Here is a 23,245-nt window from a genome sequence, read left to right as displayed (position 1 = left end):
TTACAACACAAGCAAACACATTTACTTGAAGGAAACGAAATCGTTCGTTTGAAATGCGAGTATCTTGCACATGATAGATAAATCACACTTTAGGTTGATAATTAACATCAGAGCTATTTCAGTTGTACGTTAGGTGGAAAACCGAAAACCTCGGAAGACCAGCATGATAAATTTACAAAATTTATCTCAAAATATATGCAAAGAATGTGTTTTTTGAACTGCGGTGGTTATCAAAGTACGCTGACATATTTTATGCAGAGTTATCATGAGCCAACTGCTCGTGCTACTGCTAATAAATTCTTCCCAGTTTGTATTTAACAATAAGAACAACTCAACTCAGAATGTTACATTGGCTCTGTACTAACTACAACACCAATAAATCAAAGAACAACAAGAATACATACTACAAATTATCCAACAAATCTTCCAGTGCGTTCCTTACATCATCTGCGATATTGATAGGATGTTTAGCATGGTGATTGGGTATTCGCTGCACATCCTACAATAGGACTCATTAACAAACATCCTATCAACCGGCAGATTATGAAACACCGGATATAATAAATATAATGACTTATTGGTCAAGGTCAACAAGACAATCACTGTAAAGAATCATCTATCTTTAAAGCAAGGTGGGAAACTTGGCATCGAGAAAGTCTCGCAAGGTTTTTGCTGCTTTATTACCCCCCATTAACTCGGTTAGCTTTTCTAGAGGAAGTAGTGCAAGTTCTGCCAAGTTATTAGACCCATCCATTATTGACCTGTAGTTAGAATCGGTCACCCCTGGTAGCCGTCTCAGGAACTCCACTGCTGAGGTATTGTAATTTTCAGCTCTGCCAACGAAAACATTTTCCTTCAAACCCAAAGTAACATAATAAAACACGAATAAATAAATAAAGCTTCTTTGTCCAATTCTATATGCAATGGAATAACTAAATTCCACGACAAAAATTGTGACATGAACCATGGGCAAACATCCTCAGTGAACCACAAAGGTTCAGGCCTTGTTTTGCAACATCAAAGTAGACCTTATCTAGTTTCCTTCAAGTTGGAATAATCTGTACTCACCAAGCAGGTGATTGGTATCTAACATTGAGATATCATTCTAGCTCATCAAAGAGGATTACTGCAAAATGATATTACCTGATATCGTTTCCAATAATACCCTCCTCTGATGGAACACCAACTCTGATTGCCTTGACTTCATCTGGTTCATCCTGATTTGCCTTAAGCGTAGCAAAAATCTCTGCAGTAGCATGTAAACTGCGAGACCAAACAATGCGCAGCCGAGGAAAATGGAGCACAAGCAAGGACAGCTTGGATATAATACTAGTTGGTGTAACATCACTACCAATATCACTTGCAGACTGCATAGACAAATCACAACACTCCTTAAACAAAGGATAAATGCATTTCCTCGCATAAAAGTCATGTGCATTATTGTATGTGAGATGTTACGCTCGCATATTGTGTACAACAATGTAGTAAGCAATGAATTTCCAGTTGGTCACATCAACATTTAACTGATAACTCTATGACAATGTCATCAATTACACACCCAATGGGTCCTATCATTCTTGTGCACCACGTAAGTGTAGAATTACATGAGCCTATAAATATTAAGTACCTGAAATGAAAAGCTTTTATCTTGTGAAAACTCGATCAGGAGAACAGGTATCTTATAATAACGTGACATCATCTCCACCTGATTATATAATCTACCAGATGAAAAACTGATAAAAAGATCTTGAACGCTTTTACGTTCTACACATATCAATGGCGACAGTATGTAATCTCCCACTTCCAAAGTCACAGGAATAATGCGGATGCCTTTTTGGTGGAGTACGTTTGGGAGACTGCTCATAAATTCTCTCATATCCACTATGACCTAGAAGAATATAAATATTACTTCCACTACAGTTGTTGGAAAAACATCCAAAGAGAGAAAAATCAACACTTAAGACACCTGCATTTCTTTTTCTGCTTCCTTTTTTCCACCTGCTTTTCTGGTGATCAGATTTTGGGCAGTAAGAGACTGCGGCTCAAAGGAAGAATTTGATCCTTGAAAATTATCTTCCTGGCAGTCATAAAGTAACAAATAATAAAATAATCAAGGCGATGGGGGTGTATGACAGGGAAAATATTAATAACGATAGCCACGCAAACAATACCAAAGGCTAAAACATCTAATTCCAGCTAAACAGAACCACCCCTAGTTGCAATATCAAGTTAAATGAAAGTATTATTTGTCTTTTATGAAGAACAAAAACTTTTTGATTCACAAATCTAAACCAACGTGTTAGATGTTAATGGAGCTCCAGTCTCCAGAACATGGTAGAGCCACAATTTTCCATAGAGGCGGACTCCTTTCCTTTTCCTTCTCATAATCCCTTCAGGATTTCATAATTGTTTTTCTCAACTTTCAGGTATTTATGAGATTTCAGGTCCATCCAAATCACACAAATCTTCCCTCAAAAAATCTTGGAATGTTAGTAGGGGATGTAGATGTCAAGAAGTCATCCTGTAAAACTTGAAAGATTTAATCATACCTGAGACAGATGATATAATAAAGAATTTTTGAGAGAGGTTCATGTGATTTGGAGTTCTGGGGAGGTAGATGCAACTTATGCATCAAGACAATCAATCATCAGCACAACAACTAAACTATCACCCATGACGCAACAAGGGATTTTTTCTCTTTTGGGGTTAATGATTCTGTTACACAATAGTTGTCAGACAGCAATTGTGCCACTGATTCAATTAAGATGAAAATGCACATTTCGAAAGAGAGGCCAAAAATACAGTGAATCAATCATGTCAAATGTGAAGAAATCAACCACCGGAAACTGAGAGCGTGTAAAGCACATTGCAACAAAATTTGACCAAGAATTCAACAGGGACAGTGATTTAATCAATAAACTTGGGACCCAATTAAAAAGGACATAATGTATCATACCTGACCAACTGGTATTAACATCAGAGATTTCTGTCTAATTAGGGATTCAAATGCCCCATTTTCTCTACGCACACTTGCCTCAAATTTCTGCACCTCAGTAGAATCTTCATAAAACAGAAAGTACACTTTCAATTTTTTTGAAGGATTTTCAGCTTTGTAAATTTCAATTTCTCTGACAAAAGCCACGCTAGGGTGGTAAAATATTATGACAGAAGGTTGAAATATATCCAGAATAACTTGATCACTCTCTAGAGCGTGGAAATACACTGATGGGAACTCATTAGTATTTTCTAATTTTTTACTATGTTTTCGAAGAATCCCTTTATCCAGAGATTCAGTTCCAGATTCAAGACCATAAAGTTGATGGCTAACATTTGTCTTGTCTTCACTCTTTGAAGGATGATCCTCAGACTGAACAACGGTTTCCAGTTCAGAATCAGTTCTATCAATCACTGATTTATTCTTCTTGCTTTGTTGTTTCCTACCTCTACCATGTTCTTCACTCACCCCATCAACTTCAACATTAGAATCCCTTTTAGCTTCTTTACTTATAACATGAGCTGCAGCCAGCAATGCATCATTTTCTTGCTTGCTTATGCTAGTGACTTCAGCTCTTTGTCCAGAAATAGAGCGAATAACTCCATCAAGAATTCCAAAACCTTTGGGTGTCTTTTGTTTATTTTTGTTACTTTTTGGTAAGGCCCGTAATTCTACTTTACCAAGCAAGTATTTCTCCCATTCCTCCAGCATAACCTTCACAATATAACAGACAGTACACGTGCATTTAGTTATATCAAGAAGCAAACTCATATATGATTCACTGTCATGGTGATACTCATTTTGAAAAACAGACAAAGAAGCCTCCGCAACAGATAGTCGATTCCTTATTCCTGACACATGCTAAATCAATAAATAGACAACAATATATGACCCACAATACGCCTCACAAACGAGCTGAAGACTTCAAATATAAAAAGCTTTGCTGAGCAACATGTAGTCTTACATCATAAACATTTTTGCTAAAGTTCTCTAAAACAAGCATATATCTTTACCCGAAAACACAAAATTAGGACATAAGACCAGGCAAATCATATTTTCTCCAATAGCAATTTAGGAAAACCTTTACAGGTTTAGATAGGAGTGGCAATTTTCAACATAGCCTGATCACTAATTGAATCTGTCTCAAAATTATTGGATATTTTAACTTAACTGCACTTCAGTCAAATTTGGTCAATCCAAGTACGAACCCAAAAATATTTATTGGGTTAGGCTGAACCCAACTCAAACCAACCAGACTTGAAAAGATCAGCGCCCCTATGTTTAGAAAACAAAGGTTATTGCATAAAACACTTCTGCAAGTGGCAACTAAATAAATGAAATTGATGATTGAGGAACCAATGAAAAAAGTGTCAAAATTTGGAATGCAAACAAATCGAGTCGGCTATATAAATATTTGATTTGCATTAGAAATTATTGAATTCGAGTTGAACTCAAACAAATTGAAAATTTTTGTCGAGTCAAACTCGACAAAAATTATTTTGTTAGAAGATAGGTCGCGTACTTTAGTATTTTTTTAAGATAATAAAACTATATATTAAGAGCCTTTATTTTCATGTAGCTCGTGAACATATTCGAATATTTCGAGCGAGCTCAAACTCGAGTCTTGACTCAAACCGAATTTGAGCAAAAAATTTAGGTTTCAAATTCAGCTCGAGCCCAAATATATCTAATTTGAGCCGTATTCGAGCCTTGAAATTTTTTTCATATACGATTCGAGTGGGTTCGTTTATATCTCTACTTAGAATTTTATAAACAACTAGCAGAGAGGGTAACTTTAAGCATTTCTGGGGTGCAACAAGTGATATCGGTCCGTTGTGAAAGGTCAGGTTCTAAATAACAATAATTGGGTTCATTCAAGGTACAAGAGCCAATTTCTCAAAGTCCTGCCTAAAGCATAGCAGCAAAATTTAAGAAAAAATAAAATAGTTAAAAAAGAGGAACAAAAGAGAAAAAAGAAGAAAGGCAAAGAAAATGAAGGTACATTGCTCAGTTCCTCAATCTCGTTCGCATCACATAATGGAAACAAATTCATAAAAGCTTAGCAGCTAAAACACACTTTCCACATAGTGATGATTTCGCATGATGAAGAACCATCAAACAAATTGTGCTTCTTACTCATTACTTTATTTGCATTCAACAGCCCCAGTATATTTGTATAATATTGACTCATCTTCACCTCTCACATCTGCTACAGCTACCAATTGAAGCCACACTAATAATAAATATACGAAGAGTCTTGTCCGAAGAATCCAGGAGTTTGAGGCAGCTTAAAAACTTTATGTATTGTAATTAATCAAAGGCACAGTGGAAAGAGAATAGTTGTGATAACCTTATGCTGGCCCTTGTTGATGAAGTCTTGAAGCTGCATGCATGTGTGTTCATCCTTGCATGCCACTAGAACTATTCCATTCTGACCCTCGTCACCTCCAACTAATAATTCTTCCCCTGCCGTAGCTTGCTTCGGTGTTTCCTCCTGTATCTCTATGAGAATCTCCTGAGGAAAAACAATTGAGATAACGCATCTCCTCAAGAATGACACAACAATTATAAAAACCAACTGTATATTGTCAAAAGAATACCATACTTCAATTTATCACAACTCCTCGTTCAACCAAGCAATTCACATCAACCACATATACGAAGTATAATTTGGTTCATACCCAAATTAGGTAAGATAATTACCGTTAAAAATCCTCCCATGACTGGAGGGAACATATTTTAAGACCTGACATTTAGTATAGTATAGAATGAACCAAGTCTAGTGACCAAAATCTTAAGATAAATATATGACCATATACACACACAACCACACACATGATTTTATAGAAACTGAAATGAGTAGGTCAATGTGAGAAATAAATAGAACTCCCACTCACACGTAACACCTTCCACTTTGGTGGCGCCTCCAAGGTTTTCTCCAAAACTACTCCATTATTTGCAGATGCACGAGAATCTACATATCCAGGAGAAATTGAAGCTTATACAACTACGTACTGCCGAACACATAATTAATGCAGCCAATCATGACAGTTCTTATTCGATCAGCTCTACTCAGAGTAAGAGGAAAGGTACAAAAAGCTGCCCAACAATTTACATCCAAAGTATCGAGTAGACTGTGTTAATAACAGCGTTGATGATAAATGGCTCCTTGTCCAACAAAATGATACCTAAAAAACGAAAAAAAAAACTCACCATCTCCATCCTTGTTCCTGTTGTCCAGTTTTCTCTTCCTACCATCTGACCTGCCAAAATGATACACCCGCTTCTTCGCAAGCTCAAAAATCTTGAAACTAGACTCAGCAAAGACCCAAACAGAACGGAAACTCTCTGAGGCCCTAAGTGAGTCCAGATACTTTAAGTAGGTTACTGCATCATACCTATCAAATAAGAAAGAGACATTGCAATAACAGCTAGTGGTAAATATATCCACACAAGAAAACACACAATTTTCTCTCACTGTTGACATGTATTAGGAAACAAACCATATTGATATTTTATGCATTCAATGTCACAGTGGAAAACAGGGAAAAAAAATTGGTGGAAATCATAGTTGTCAAGAGCACAAGGCACATCGAGGCCCACAAGCGCTATGGAGCATGAGGCGCATGACAAATTTAAATATATTTATGTTATAACAAATATATTAAAATAGGAATAATTAAGTCACAATGACACTCAAAACAAAAAAATAATTAATATGTTCATAGTAATTAGTAACATGATTATAATTCTTCAATTTTCCAAATCAAATTCATCTTCTTCCATCGAATCATCAGAGTCCCCAAAACTTTCACACTTGTATTTTTCTTGGTCTTCATAATTTTCTTGATCGACATCAATTTCTTTATCTTCTTCATCCAAAAGATGTGAAATAGGTCTTTTTTTTGTTGTTTTAGACGTAAATGTCCTCACCTCGTTGTTTTATCTGGCGCTCTCTTCTTCTGATTCCAGCATTGGAGCATTGGGTTGCTAGGGTTTAGGTTTGGACTTTTGTTTTAAACAAGTAATTAAAAAAAATTCACTAAGGCACGCCTGAGTGAACTTCCAACGCTAGTCCAGGTGAGCGCTTGGACTCGCCTTAGTGAATCGATGCGCCTGAGGTCGCCTTAAGGTGAGAGGCGTTTGCCTTTGACAACTATGGCTGAAATAGGGGTCAACAGTAACTGAATTTTTACATTGTGTCAAAAAATATGGTCAACCTCTGTGATAGACCATTACAGAGGGAATATACTGAGCCCAACAAATATGTCTTTCCTATTCTCTGACTATTTTTCAGCGCAGTAAAAAATGTTTTATCATACAATAAAACCACAATTTGACTATTCATATTTTCATTTTGCGAGAGCCTCTCACAATGAAGCAGCCTGGAAGGAAGAAAAGATGGTTGCTTTACCCATGGGTAATTTTGACTACTCATATTTTCACTTTGTGAGAGCCTGTCACAATGAAGCATCCTGCAAGGAAGAAAAGATTGTTGCCTTACCCATGGGTAATTTTGACTATTCATATTTCCACTTTGTGAGAGCCTGTCACAACGAAGCAGCCTGGAAGGAAGAAAAGATTGGTGCTTTACCCATGGGTATGAGGTAACCTATGTACCTCTAATCAACAATTATTGCCTATAACACGTAATGATGTGTAAACATAAAATAGGTCAATCACAAGATAAATAAGTTTTTGATTATGCTAAAGGCTTATGCAACATCAGCCTTGATAATGTAGTGGATCCATCCCTTGCTTTTCCCCCTTTCCACCCATCCCCTAAAGACTAAACCGATAAACAATTGCACGCCACTACACCCTTCTCTCAGTCAACCTAAAACACTTGCAAGAGATTGATAGCAGAAAAGTAGAAATATTTTTCAATCAAAAGAAAACCATCATTTGTAGCTATCATTCCTGTCAAAAACGCGTCTTTGTCATCAACTATACCAATTGAACAACTCAATAAAGATCAAAAGCACAATTTCAGCATGAAACCACAAAGTTTCACAACTTCAATAACATTTCTAACCCATACTATCCTACTATTTTCTTCTTTCATCTTATCATTATTGCTCATAATATCAAAAACATAGAACTGACGCACGCAATACCTAGAAAGATAATCCAATAGCTTTCTCAGTGTCTTCAAATCAGAAACCAACTGCTTTGTTCTCTTTCCTAATGTATGCCATATCGGATCCAGCTGTCTCCTAACAATCTCATCGAATGACTTGAACAATCCACTCTCAACTGTCAAATCTTCCATGTCAACTTTATTAGTCTTCCTCATCTCTTTCAAACATCCATCCATAACCTCGATAATAGCTTTCTGAATCCCAAGCATGTGAGATGACATTGGAACCCTGATGTCTATCACCTCCGGTGGGTTCCTTTCCAAATCTTGAGAAACGTACACCTAAATTCACCAAAAAGATCATCGTTAAATCAAAAGTAATCCTGACTACAGTTCACAGAAAATTATAATTGAACTCCTAACAGTTCAACAAGTCTACTGGATAGAATTAATTCTTGAAAGGTTCAGAAGGTTTGATAACTCAAAAGCATCAGCCATTGGGAAGAGATCTAATACTATTCAGAATTTTAGGTGCATTAAAATTAACTAACATCTAAACCTGAAAGTAACAAAAACCATAAAATGTCAATTTAATTACGTGCAGACATGGTTACATAAAAAAATAGCAAGATAAATCTAGTGTTACAAAAATATTATTCAATATATTATTACTTTTCAGTAGTAAATCCGATACATTGTGAACTAGTAAACAATTTGAGTTGCGTAGATAAAGCAAAAATTGTAGCATTGTGGATGCATACAAAGAATTACTGAACAATATTTAGCTACAAATTCAGAATGTGATGTAGAAGGTGGTTTGGGAAGGTAGATTAGTGATAATGCCAAATCTTATAGAGATTTTAGGGATTTAATTTTATAATATTTGTGCTTATCTGTAATTATTATCCCTAATTATGGTCATCTGAATTAATTTTATAATATTTGTAGATTTGAATAAAAGAGGAAAAAAGCCTAATTTGGGATATAAGACGATTTTACAAAACTTCAAAGGAAACAAAATACCAAAAGAAAGGAAATAAAATATTTTTATATTTTATTATCTTGAGAATGTTGAAGTTTTGGAAGAAAATATGTGCAGATCTTGATAAATAAAATCTCTACAATCTTATCTACAATTTTTGAAATTGACATGGGCTTCAAGGAGTTGGAGGATTAGGCCCATGAAGAAATATAAAAAGGCGAGACGTGAGCAGCAAGAAGAGAGGCGCAATAAAGAGAAAAAGAAAAAGCAACGCGGAAAGGGGGACGGAAGCGAGAAGAAGGCAGAGACGTAAGGACAAGGGCAGAAAAGAACATAACACAGGAAGAGAGGGAAGAAAGGAGAGAGAATAACATAAGAGAGAGGAGAGAAAGAAGAAGAGGAGAAGAGAGAGCCAGAACAAAGAAGCGTACAGAAAATGAGGCAGGGGAGAGAGAACGGAAGTGAACAGAAGGGAGCAGAAGTGAAGGGAGGAAGCTGAGAAAGAAGAGAACAGAAGACTACAGTGAATACATCAACGAAGAGGAAGATAGAGGAAGATAGAGGAACATGGAAGAAAACTTCAACACACGCCAAAAATCACTGAGAATTCTTCTTATTCCTTCTTGATTATGTTTTTTTCTATGAAATTAAATCTGACTTTTCACTTCTATTTTGAATTTATGAAATAATTTTATTTAGACTAAGATCACGATAGGGCCAAATAATACTTTGTTGATATTTGGTTCATTTTCAATATATTATTTTTCTCAATATTATTGATTGATTTTAGTTTAATATTTCTTGTTAATAGCTTGATCAACTATTTACATGTTTGTTGATTAATCACGAATCGAAAGATGATTGGTTAAATATAACAACAAAGACGTCATTAACACATGGTTAAACTGACTAGAAATAGTATTCGGTTTCAGTGTGCATTTTTATGTGAAAACTGAAATTCCACGAAGATTTAATGCATTTAGATCTAATTAAATTCAATTAGAAATAGTTGGACTGTTAGATTTAAATAAGTTTATTAACTCGAGGAATCGTTTAATAAATAAAATTGGGGATTTCACCGTGATTGTCAAGAATTAAATAATTAATTGAATTTTAACACGTGTCAACATAGTAAAGTTTGGTACCGTTGTGTGTCTTAGTTATTTATTTGAATTTGAATCCCTCTTTGATATTTGAATCTCTCGTTTTTAATTGTAATTATTTTATTTAATAGTTTAGATTAATAATCCATATATCATATTTTTATTTATGTTGTCTATCTTAAGCTAATTGATACAAATTCTAGTAATTAAATATTAGTCTATGTGGGATCGATATTTGGACTCATCATCCTTTTACTATAACTTGACCTAATCCGCTCGCTAAATTTATTCTCAACCGAACCGAAATCGTCGGTCAATTACCAAACTTTTAAGCTTACAAATAAGCTATACCATATTCGGTTATAATTCATGAAAGTAAGATTGTACCGATCTTCCAACTAGTTGTTTACATTCTGTGATATTTCCAATAGAATAAATCTTTCATTCATTAGAAGTTGATGTTCTATTCGACATAATTCAATGTTTAAAATTGTTTTGAAATTAAATCATCAACATCGTTTACTTTATAGTATATACCTGAAAACAATGAAATCTTAAATTCAAAATGGCCAGAACTTGATGCATACAACACTGCAAATAATGGGAACAAGAGTTACCAGAAACAACCATCAATTGCGGATGGACATTAGCATGATACCTGGAACCTAGGCCACAGATGGAGTTTTCGGAGTCCAAGGCACTTGAGAATCCTCTCCGATTTTGCGAACCCTGACACCATGGACTGAGGTGAATCAGAGAATGCCCTGACATACAGAGACCTATTAGAAGACCGCAATATCCGCACAATAAAAGCCTCAGTTGAAGTATCCGACAGCGAATGCGCATTAAGCAAAATAATCCCCGCGACTGACGTGGTAGGGAGACGGGACGTGAGCAAGTCTACGATGAGAATCCTAGCAGTGATGAAGAAGATTCCACCGGAAGTGTAAAGCGAGAGGCGGTGGTGCGCGGGCAGCTCGGAGGTGATTTCCGATGTCCCGGGATGATGTATGGTTATCTCGGATCTTTGGGAAGAAGAGGCGGAGAGGAGGAGGAGGGAACCCTGGGCAGGGTCGTGGAGGCTAAAGAGCGCGGAGATTAGTTTGGGGAGGCCGAGGCCGGCAGAGAGTACTACGAGGCCGCCGCTGGGTTCGTCGAGTAGGTCGCCGATTATGTTATGGTGAAATTGAACCATTGGCGCTTAGTTCGCGGACTATTTACTTCAATTTGGCGTTCAAATATGTACAAGTTCAAAAATAATACATGTATATATCTTGTGACATATATAAATCTTAGACTAACTTCACACTCGTCTCGATATATAAAAAAATATCAAAATTATTATTTTTCACGCTAAATATGAATCGAGTCAAAATATCTTATTTTGTGAAACCATCAAACTTGACATATACTCTGATGCCTCTTATGTGCATTTGTTATCAAATATTTAAACTTTAAACATAAATTTTCATCAAAAAATAAAGAAAAGTTAACTTAAAATTTAAAATTATATTCAACACGCTAGCGCTTAATCACGTTTTTTTTATACTCGCTAGACTTCCGTGATAACTCAAAGGATTGTTGAAAATTTTTACCCATTAAATCATTTGTATTTTCGTTAACTTGGAATTTGAAGCTGTTGGAGATCGAAAATTTTGAAATCGAGTAGCATGTCACATGAATAAAATTCACATTTTACAAATTCAAGTCTCACATCAAAAGAAAGACGCACGGAAAGTGCATCCTGTGTGTCAAAAAATATGAATCTTCAAGAGGGTAAATTATACTAACATTGCTTCACGGGAAGTCCAATTTTGCATGCATTACATTTCCTAAATTGCACAAACCTCATTACAAGCATCAACAGAAATGCATCTTCAATGCAAAGGTTTGCTGTTAGTGAAACATCTCCACCTGATTCCTACAAACCAAAAGCATTAATGGCAGGCCTGTATCTTCATTTTATGTAGCGATTTCATCAACCTCTGAGTTGAAAACAAAGCTGGGAAATGTCGTAGTTATGTCCCTAGATAAACCACAAAATGATGTAGACTCATTGTATACACAAAAAAGAGATGTGTAAACATGTAGAACCAGCCTCAAAATACCTCAAATATGGAAGGGTCATTATCTTCAACAATGAAGGATTTTGGGTCACAAAGTTCTGCCATTCTGATTTATCTATTTTTCCATCTTGGTTGATGTCCGCTTCAAGGAATGTCTGTCCATGATAGGAGTAAAAAATTATAAAACTAAAACCGTGAAGGTCAAACAATACACACAAGCTTTCAAGTGGAAGGAAGGGGTAAAATATTCAAAGGATTATAGCTACGATACGTTATTGAAACTGACATCAAGTATTGTGCAGCCACCTGACAAAAGTACTTTGTACTACTTCCCTTACCTTATCCAATATGGTCTCGATGGTCTCATCAGCCAACTTCATCTCGGATTCACACAGCAGTGCTATCAACATTTGTTTAACCTGTGAAAGACATGAAGTAAGCGAATTGGTTTCATGAAGACAATGGTATTCACAAATTTCTCCAACAATCTTATAAATGGATGAACTTCAGTGAGTTCAATTCTTGTATAAGAGAAGTAAAACAGGTAAGGAATGAAATGCATAAAAGAAAATTTTCAATACCTGTGAAGTAAATTGGCTACAAGATTTTTTAATAGAATAAACAGGAAAGCTCCCGAAGTATGATTAATACATCATCATATCTAAAAATAAAACTACACCGATGATATTTCAAGAGATAGAAACAGAACGGACTGTTATGGACTTCTGTTCAGGTGTTCTAGAGGATTGGGGCAAGACTATGAGATGCAAAACAGCCCAAATAATACAAAGCGCCCAACATTAATAAACTATACAGAAGAATCCAGAAAGGGGAGAGAGGAGAGGTTTTGCACTTGTAATGGGGAGGGAATAAGAAGGGGAGAGTTGGTTATTTTTCAGTCGACAATTTCTGAGGGGATGTTGCTAACATTGCAACGGGAAGAGAGGATTGTATTATGTTAGAATATTATTCTTACACAAGGGGCCATCTATACACATGGGAGTTTGTCATTATCTTGTAAAAGTTTCACTATTTCAATGAAAATACATTTCTATTATGATATTTAGCTTCAAATTTATCCTCATTCTGTCCTTGAATTGTTTGTGGGTTCAGTAGTTGTAACATTTCGTCTGACCTACTGGATACACGAGGGGCAAGACCGTAAGACAATCACCAAGAGTGACGAAAAACTAAAAGCACTAGAAAAGATAGTGTTGGTACAACGGAGAAGTACCGGACTTGGGATATAGATTAAATATCCTCGCCAATATCCAACATCCTTGTTGGAGATGAAATAGTTGATGGAAAAATTATACGAGGAGACAATAATATTCTCTCAACAAGCCTCGATCAGAATTCCAGAAATACAGGGATTTCCACCAACATTCGGAAGATGAATCCACCAAATATATGTCGGAGGAGGAAGAGTTAATCATCCAAGAACGTTGGCAAGGAGGAGATGAGATGAAACAAGCTCTAAGGAGGTAGAACACCCAACTTCCGTCGAAGTACCCTGTGATTAATCGAGTTCCAATAGGTGTAATAATGTATGGAAAAAGGGGCCATGCAAAGGTGTCATTGGCTGAAAAGAGAATCCCAGAAATTCTCTGGAGGAGATTTTTCTTACGAACATATTAAATGCTACAGTAGAAGAGAAGCTTCAGATCTGTATAAATGGTTGGCATCTCTTAGGCAAGGGCGAAAGCACCATCAGTAGAGGATATGGAGAAATTTGAGCTGATAATGAAGCAAATTGAAGGATTACTGGAAGAACAAATGATAAGAGACATCCTACGCAGGTTAAACAACGGTTTAGGTAGAAGGATGAGAACACATGGGCCCACAACCATCAGTAGGGCCATGGGCCATGGACTTGGCCCATTTGATTTAGGGATGAGTTTTATGGGGATGAAATGGGTCTGAGGGGGAGTAGATAATTAATTGATGGTGCTTGGGATGGAAATCACAGTCAAAATCTAGAAATCAGGCAGATGGAGGGGGAACTTCAAGAACACGGGGTAAGAAATCTCTCACTGGGATGAGTCCAGTGAAGCATCAGGTTCCAGGGATCCATAATGGTACAGGTGGCGGAAGCAACCTTAATGGGAGAGAAGGTAAGTCAGTATCATTGGCGAGCATCGTTCCTATACTTACCAAAAGTGCATCAACAGAAAGGAAAAGGGTCAACAGAAAGGAAGAGGGTATGTGTTTCTGATACGGACAAAATTACATCACACAACATTAATGTCCAGCTAAATCATTACATGTCACGATTTTGACAAGGATGAAGAACGATCAATTGACAAAGAACATGAAACGATAGGGAAGGACTAGGCAGCCACAACAAATTGTGACGTGCTCGAACTCTAACTATACTCAGTTAGGGGATTCAACTGTCTACAAACAATTAAAAATCGTGGCACATTGACTGGTGCCCCACTCCTTGTTATGATTGACTGCAGGGCGAGCATAATTTTATTTCTGAAAATTTTCTCAAATAATTGGTTATGAAGGCCGAGGACACGAGGAATTTCAGGTTAGATTGGCAGGTGGCATTGAATGTCGGCCTGGCTTTTTCTGAGAATTGAAGGTGGATTCAGGGTGTTGAAGTGGTGGTCGGTGCATATTTATTTGGGATGTTTCACATCTCATAATCTTGACACAATCCTCTAGAACCCCCAAGCCCAAGCATCTAAAACGCACATGCTATATCTTTAATCAGAAAAAATTTCTATTCCACGTTGTCCTGAATTTGCACATCTAGGAGTGCTAATGCACATGCATCAACATAGACTATAATCGAGAAATGAAAAAAGAAACAGAGAGAGAATAATCAAATACTGCCAGCATTCTCTTCAAATTTTTTGGATCAAGCAATACATGATACACAAGCTAAAATGTATTCTAGAAGTTGGACACTAGAAATTATTTTTCTAAATAACGACAAAATGTATGGCTGAGAAAACACAAAACAGAGGAAATATTCCTGTATTGTTTTCACATGAAATGTATAAAAGTAACAAGAAATTAACGATATTTGTACCTCTTGTCGCTCGATATATCCTGTGCTGTCCAAATCATATAACTTAAATGAAACTTCAGCCAAAAATAAATAAACACATTAGACATTAGTTCGCTGAAATCTTGGAATACATAACAGAAAAATTTATAAACAGCACTGTTGTGATGTTTTCACTAACTTACAATTTATTTTATCCTCTTGAGGTGCGTTTGGGTGGAAAACATTGAGCGATCTAACAAAATCACCAAAATCAATCAATCCTTTTCGCTTCACGTCAAAAAGATCAAATATCTGTAATCAGAAAATTGTTGGCCATATTATACCACAAAATTCATGTCTTACTGAAAATAAAAAGGTAACGCTGTAATGGGCTTTGAATTAATGAAATGATATCAGTGTTGCAGCTTTTATCTTCGCATAAACTGGAAAAAAAACACATGTCGTCACTCAACATTGTCAAATTTTAAGTACATGCCATGCTATATCCCAAGCATCAGAGGTAAATATTGTCCCACCTCATATTCGGCCAACTACATGTGAAAAGGAAGACTCTAGAGCATACACTGAGAAAAATAAAATGGATTCCAAGATCAAGTCAAGATCCCAAGCCACACAAAAGTTCTGGGTGTAGGCCAACTAGATTAGTAGCGCTCCTTCTGCCTAGTTCCTACAGAAAGAAGGATTTCAACTAAAAACCAGCGCTCCTTGCATCTCAAACTAATACCCTGGTTTGATTCTACATTGGAATTCAGGAAACAATATAAAAGCAGCCTTAGTTTTTCTCCAATCACGTCTATTTGCATGTAAAATAAATCATGGGTCATGTATCTTTGATTGATGATATCAAATAAACAGAGTTGAATCTTTCTGTTGAGGTAAATAAAAACAACCTGAAGAAGTGCTTGATCCTAAAAACTATAGAACTTGGGGCATCTCTAAAAATGAATAATGCATCCTATAACTGGTTGAAAAAAGTTGGCAAATCACTTCTCAAGATGACAACAGAAAAAACAGATAAGGAAGGTTTTCGGATAAAGCGCTATTTGCTATGATTTGAATTTCTACATAATTTGCACATTTCAGTAAGACTGAAAAGGAAATAAATCAAGGGTCTCCAGTTTTCAGCTGTCCACAACTGGAACCCAAAAAATAAATGGCAGGTACCATTTTGATACTGAAATCCATGAATCTGGGCACCCGATTCCTGTAATCCTCATTATAAGTTTCAGTTGAACCAACATACAGCCCATTCCATTGGAAAACCGCCAAATCAATCACATGCAGGAGACCAACATATAATGAAAATTATCATAAGTCAACCATACATCAACGGATGACAACATTTCATTTTCCACAAATCGAAGTTCCATCTATCTATTCACAGCAGAATACTCTATCACAGGAGAATACTCTATTGGATGGATGTTTGAGACTTGAGACTTAAAGTCAATAGATCATTAAATCATGGATTCAAGCGCTTCCTTCATTTTTGGTTTTAAATAAAACAACTAAATTCTTGCGCAAATATAACAATAAGACACATACATTTTGTTAGGTTCTTTCACAAGGATCATAATAAAGATATCAGCTTAATATTCAATTGAGAAACAAATGATCCCGTCCCGATATTTTAAAACATTGTACCCGGTTTGCAAAAAGATTCTCTTTTTTCCTATTCTTGAACAAAGCCAATTGAAGTTCTTCCTGCATTTTGATCAGTTGCAATTACATCAGAATAAATATAATTGGTCTATATTTAAAGAATTAAGCCAGTAACGTAAATAAAACAATGACGTCCGTACTGCAGATGGAATAACATATATCAAATTAGAGAGAATAATGACAAAGAAAAACTGCCATAATACAAAGCCAAATGAAACTAGAGAAGGGGAGATCAAGATATAGTTATACCGTATACATAAGATCATGCCAAGTGAGAAGTGGTAACACCAAGAAAACATGTAACGCCAAACCAAAAGTAAAGAGAGACAACTAATAAAAGAAAAAACTTTTTTATGCAAACCCTAACAAAACACTTATATTCTACAAATTTATCTTTTACAAATCATCTTGTAACAAAAATGTGAGTCAACCACGGGGTAAAATGCATCAAAGAGAGAGGTTTTCAAAGGGCTAAAATTGTCTTCCAAAATAAAACTTTTACACATTTTAAAAAGAAGCATTCTAACCTAATTTATTTATAAAAATAATATCTTAATAAAATGATGCATCTGGGTTCCTCTAATACCAACTATGAGAAACACAATTCTTCTCACAACAAAACCTTTTTAAATGCACACTTTTTTTTATGAGCAAAAATATTATATTAATTAATAAAATTAATTACAAAAGGTGAACCAAGGGTCCACATAAAACGAAGTGAGATCCATAGTCAAAATAGACTAACATAATACTAGACCCCAATTCCTATGCAAATATGAGACCGAGAACGATTTGAACTCTATAATCCTCGAACTCCAGCATGAAACCCTGAAATTAATCGCACACTGCCTGCCACACTATATAAAGCCAAAAAAACACCAGCAACTGTAGGTGAGCGATATGAAAACCCACATATAAGCTAAATCGTCAAAAAGAATATGGCTAGAGATGCAATTAATAATTTGGTAAAAGTTACCTTATTTATCAGCCCATCATCAATTACAGAACTGCTGATGCTCTTGAAAAGCTCAAATAGAGCTTCAACCTCGCTCACACTAACTGCAATTCCAAAAGTCACACATGCAAGTTCTACTTGTCATCAGACAAAATGAAAAAAGAGAGAACTCTAGCAACATCAATCATAGGTGAAAGCATTTTCAAAAACAAATGATAAGTGAAAGCAGGAAATACTCATGATTTGGAGCGAAAAATTTTTCTTTGAGGAGCAATAAATTGGCCAATAGAGTCAACATCAAAAAAATATGACCAGGGATTTCACGCAACCCTCAATAAAACATCTCTTCCGTTGAGATTCAAGAACCAGAAAAACATTGTCAGTAACAAAACTCTTTTGAGGTACAACACCAGTATCAAAGAATGAAATGAAGCAACTCCAAACACCAGAATACATCAGAGTACAAGGCTATGGAAAAGTGTATCATCAAAGAAGACCATAGTGCAGGTTTATGCTGAAAAACCATGGAACTGTAATACAGAAGGAAAAACACAACTCGACTAATCCTACTCGATGACAATCCAGTAAAGGAGCAAGGAACTGAAGCACAACAAGTCGAAAAACCCAGAACTACAATATGCACATTTTTGCACATACGGTCTTTCAAGGCTACTGACTTGTAGGAATTGATAGGGCGTGCTAATTTTAAAGTTTTCATCCATCCCAACAAGTTGTTCCACATGAATGACCAGGTCCTTAATATATACGTGTGCGTGTGTGTGTGTAATAATAATTAAATATGTTACAGTTTTTACAAAAAATTACATAGAAATGCAGTTATATATTCAAAACTTGTGAAACATTTTGCTCTTCACGCTTCGGAGTGGAAATATCCATTTTAAAATAGAAAAATGAAATAAACTAACAGAAAGGGGAAGAAGAACCACTAACAAGCTGTTTGTGAAGCAAGTAAAACTGGGTCTTCATGTCCAGGAAACTGTCTTCTTGCTGTAGATTGAAAACAGCCCATCAATCGGCGAAAAAAGCTTCCCAATTCACTTGTGCTTGTATCACCTAGGCATCACTACAACATATCATCAAGATTATCATAACCTTGCAAATCACATAGCTAATTGGAACATCACATATTTCATTCAAATTTAAAAGAATCAATTCAAATATTTTGTCAATTGTAATAGCTAATAGACAAACCCCTACAATTCATGGTGCTCACTAAATTGTGGCATAAATCACGTCACAGGACTCCCATGTCAGCCACGGATCAGAATACTGAGCTAGGAGATAGCCTAGTATGCAGTGGAATGAAACATACAATTTTAGATAAATAAAACTGCATTAAAATAATTCCACTTGGGATATTAAGACATGCTGCATCACATCTACTCTTCATATGTAAAAACACGAATGACATACAACAATTGATTCAATCATGCAAGCCAAAATTCCAGGCTTTAAGATAACAGTTGAAAGATAGACCCAAAAAATATGTGAAATCCTTAGTCTTCTTGATTTCCCATGTAATGTAATCAACGGTCTTTTGTCTAGAAAAAGGAGGGAAAATAAAAATAATAATAAATCACAAAAAAAAAAAGCAAACACTAATCTTAAATAACAGTCTAAATAAAAAAACATGCACGATATAAAGAAATCAATTAGAATTACAATATCTAAATCCTATCTCGTAGCAAGGAATAAATACAGAATACACAAACCTTAATCGTCATACCTCGTCAAAACAAACAAACAACTCAAAACCGAAGATCTAGGAACCATTAAAGAACCCTAAACCCAGAATTCCCCCAAAAAAAGGACTAAAGATAGAGAAACCCATCACTAACCAACAAAAACACGAATCCCGACGCCTTTGTGGAGTTCTTTTTCGACGAAAGATACGCGGAATTTGATGTATATGCCCTAGGATTGTATAAATGATTCGGGATTCTGTGATCTTTCGTAGAAACAGAAGCCTATTGGGGAAAGGCTGATCGCGAAATGCTGAGGAGGTTACATGTCACGCGTGATCGAAGCGCGTGGCAAGTAGATCAAAATATGGCGCATGTTCTTGTTCCCTATTTCAACTTTGAAAATCAGTCAAAAAAAGAAATTTAGTCAACGCTCAAATAGTCCAGTTTCTTTATTTTTTTTAGTAAAGAGATCGGAGAATCATAAGTCATGGTTTCATACATGGATAAGTGATCAAATTGATCTATTTTAAAATAGAAATGCAATCATTCACTTATATTATATAAAATAATAATATACCAAATAATTTTATATATATATATATATATATATCAAAAAATAAAATAAAAAATAGTGAATTGATCCAACATATTTTTGACTGGTTCAATAGTGGTCCGACTGGTACTTGATCGGTTTTGATCGATTTGACTGGTAAAACGATTTTTTGACTACATCTGACCCGTGATTGATTTTCGGTCGAACATACTGATGTGATCCAATTCTGAAAACATTGGTTACAAGTATGGAACTTCTAACGTACTTTTACCAAACTTAGAAAAGACAACTCACTTCACCTACAAATTAGGTGGATATATATTGTTTTGAGTCTTTTGAGTGTGGTGTGATAGTGTACATAATATTAGTGTTCTAAAAACGTTAAAAATGTGGCTCTAAGTGCAAAGTGTTGCCAAAAATTTTGCTTTAGACAATAGCGTGAGAAAAACGAACTACCAAATGGTCGATCATATCGTGTATAAAATGCGAAAAAGCGTAAAAAATGAGAAAACATGTATTTTTTATATAAAAAATAAGTTAATTTTTTATTTTAAAATAAATTTTATCTCTTAAATTTAATTTTAAAAAATCAATATTTAATAATATAAATTTTGTAAAAAAAAGTTCAAATACATCGAAATAAAATTTGTATTTATCATTCCTCTCTTTATTATTAAGATATGACATTTTGATTCAACACAAAAGTTTTACGATTTTAATACTTATATTTTTTATAATTTGATAATTTATGCTTAAAACAAAATATATTATCACAAATTAAAATATATTAATTTATATTCAACAAATAATGGTCATAATAGCATATAATTATATAAATAGTTTTACTCCACCGATTTTGTGATTTTAATACTTATATTTTTTATAATTTGATCATTTATGCTTAAAACCAAAAATTATTATCACAAATTAAAATATATTAATTTATATTCAACTAATAATGGTCATAATAGCATATAATTATATCAATCCTAAAACATTATGAACTAAAAGTAGGGATTAATGTATTTATTATACAAAATAATTAAGAATATAAGGCATAGTTTGGTACACATGATAGGATATACATGTGATATATAATATAAGGATAAGTTAAGGATAAATAAGATGTAGGATATTATATTTAATGTTTGGTATGATTTTAATAAGAGTGATTAAATTTATATATTAGATTGTAATGACAAAATTAACCTTATCGTAATAAATTTTATAATTTCAAAGTCGTTGCTTGAGTTCATATTTCTTATTTGTTCATGTGCCGACGGTGCTTACATAATTTATTTATTTTTACCTAATTTTATATATTATATAATATGATAATTGAGCCCTTGATTTTGTGAGTCAAGTCAAATATCAATTTTTAAGGTTAATTGATTGATACTAATAATTTTATTGAGATTTTATAAAAAAATCATTTATATAATTATCTCGAGTTCATTTATATGATTATCATATTATATAATATATATATATAAACAAATAAAAATATTTATTTGATGGGACGGTGAAATGAGAGAACGATAGGGTTTAGGATTTTTATATATTGAGGACAATTAAGTCATTTGTGGTGTTTTTTATCATTAAATTAAAATCATCACATCTCATAAAATGGATATTTTATCCTTGTATAAAATTATTTATCACGGGCACATGGTATTATCATGAGCTTTCTAAAAAGATACCAAACGTGGGATAAGGAGGATTGTTTATCAATCTCTCTTATACATTGTACCAAACTATAACTAATTGTATTATTAATAATATGCATTCATACTTATATAAAATGTAGATATAATAAGCGGGGGCATATATTCATAAAATACCAAAACCCGCCCAGACTAGCTTGTAGACCTGTTTCATCGGAATTCTGAGACTAGGTTTGAACCGACCTATTGTCATCCTTAAGATCGAGTACTCGAAAAATCGGATAGCATTTTTACTATCCGAACCTTACCCAAAAAAAATTACCCGACTTTCGAGTACCCAAAAAATTCAAGTAATAGGTGACCAAAATTTTAGGCTTAAATAAAAAAATGTACTTTTATTTTCATATTTAAAATTAAGAACAAAATTTATTTCATTGTCTAAAACAACAAAAAAACAGAAACTATTTGCATTCCTATTATATGAGTTGCATTCCCGAATACTTTGATAAGACATACCATATGCTAAACAAACCATAAAAAAACAGCGTAAGAACCAACAAATGCTTAACAGTTGTCATGATATTCCAGATTTAGAGATGCTAAGTGTTGGACGATTGGTTTGTGTCTCTCCTTTGCTTCAGTGTTTCGGAGTTCGGACTCAAGATCGAGAGAGATATGGATGCAAATGGTCGAGAGTGATGATTTAACCATGGAGTGAGATTGAATCAACGATGGTTTAAAACCTTAGCTATTATGTAGTACTAGATATAGGCACCTCAAATTTTTGAGGTGTTTACCCAAGTATTTATGTGATAAATGATAAATGTTGTTAGGTGTTTATCCAATTTTGTATACAGTAAATGGTACATTTTGTTTATAATTTAAAGACGATAAATATGTATTCATATTTGTATAGATTTAATTGTATGGGATTTTTTTTAAATGGATGACAATTAAATAGATATAAACTAAACTAAAAAAGTTGTATTTTTTTTGGTAAAATAATATAAAAAAATAATATATACCGTGAGTTTTTGAAGCAATAAACAAGTTTGATTTATTTGTGTAAGAAAAGTTATAGATGCTAAATATGGGGAGCAAAAACAACAGTACAATAGATACAAAAAAGCATAGCAGTTTAGTTTATGTATACAAAGTATATATCGGTGTAAAATGATATATTAAATGTAAGAATATATATATTCGAAAATGTTTAAAATAATATTCTTTAATTTGGTTAAAGTTGTGTATGTATGTTGTAATGTTTAAAGGCTTTATTTAAGCTTGTTTAAAAAGTAATGAAATTGACTAGTCTGAAGTCTGTATACATCTAAGTAATAAGAATGAACATGGAATTATTAGTTAAATATGCAGAGTAATATTAAATTTTTTCCTTGTTTTGTTTTGTTTTGTTTTTTTAGGGAAAATGTGGCTAATAATAGTTAAAAAAATTTATT

The 23,245-nt window shown here is 34.3% G+C and overlaps 2 protein-coding genes across 5 annotated transcripts; both read right to left on the bottom strand.

Annotated features, from left to right (window-relative positions):
- Positions 1 to 266: 266 nt before the first annotated feature.
- LOC140987699 (DNA repair endonuclease UVH1) lies at positions 267 to 11,390 on the bottom strand. Its single transcript, XM_073456331.1, has 10 exons — positions 10,819 to 11,390; positions 8,113 to 8,417; positions 6,209 to 6,393; positions 5,893 to 5,969; positions 5,346 to 5,510; positions 2,957 to 3,709; positions 1,967 to 2,077; positions 1,628 to 1,888; positions 1,144 to 1,367; positions 267 to 833 (listed from the first exon to the last, which is right to left on the bottom strand). The coding sequence occupies exons 1-10, from the start codon at positions 11,353 to 11,355 to the stop codon at positions 623 to 625; spliced, it is 2,829 nt and encodes a 942-aa protein (XP_073312432.1). The 5' UTR covers positions 11,356 to 11,390; the 3' UTR covers positions 267 to 622.
- A 416-nt stretch (positions 11,391 to 11,806) lies between these two features.
- On the bottom strand, positions 11,807 to 19,950 carry LOC140987700 (calcineurin B-like protein 1). Of its 4 annotated transcripts, none has more exons than XM_073456334.1 (9): positions 19,613 to 19,950; positions 18,817 to 18,939; positions 17,887 to 17,969; positions 16,893 to 16,952; positions 15,431 to 15,539; positions 15,270 to 15,322; positions 12,565 to 12,645; positions 12,269 to 12,381; positions 11,807 to 12,186 (listed from the first exon to the last, which is right to left on the bottom strand). In XM_073456334.1, exons 2-9 carry the CDS (start codon positions 18,893 to 18,895, stop codon positions 12,123 to 12,125), a joined length of 642 nt encoding a protein of 213 aa, XP_073312435.1. In that variant the 5' UTR covers positions 18,896 to 18,939; positions 19,613 to 19,950; the 3' UTR covers positions 11,807 to 12,122. The 4 variants fall into 4 exon arrangements, with proteins under 4 accessions (XP_073312435.1, XP_073312434.1, XP_073312433.1 ...); XM_073456333.1 differs by having other exon boundaries at positions 18,817 to 18,949; positions 19,725 to 19,949; XM_073456332.1 differs by having other exon boundaries at positions 19,725 to 19,949.
- Between the last annotated feature and the right edge of the window lie 3,295 nt (positions 19,951 to 23,245).

The sequence above is a fragment of the Primulina huaijiensis genome, chromosome 11, assembly GCF_012295235.1.
Source record: "Primulina huaijiensis isolate GDHJ02 chromosome 11, ASM1229523v2, whole genome shotgun sequence".
Taxonomy (NCBI): domain Eukaryota; kingdom Viridiplantae; phylum Streptophyta; class Magnoliopsida; order Lamiales; family Gesneriaceae; genus Primulina; species Primulina huaijiensis.
The sequence above is the reverse complement of the archived record's forward strand: the minus strand, read 5'-3'. Positions and strand labels throughout refer to the sequence as shown.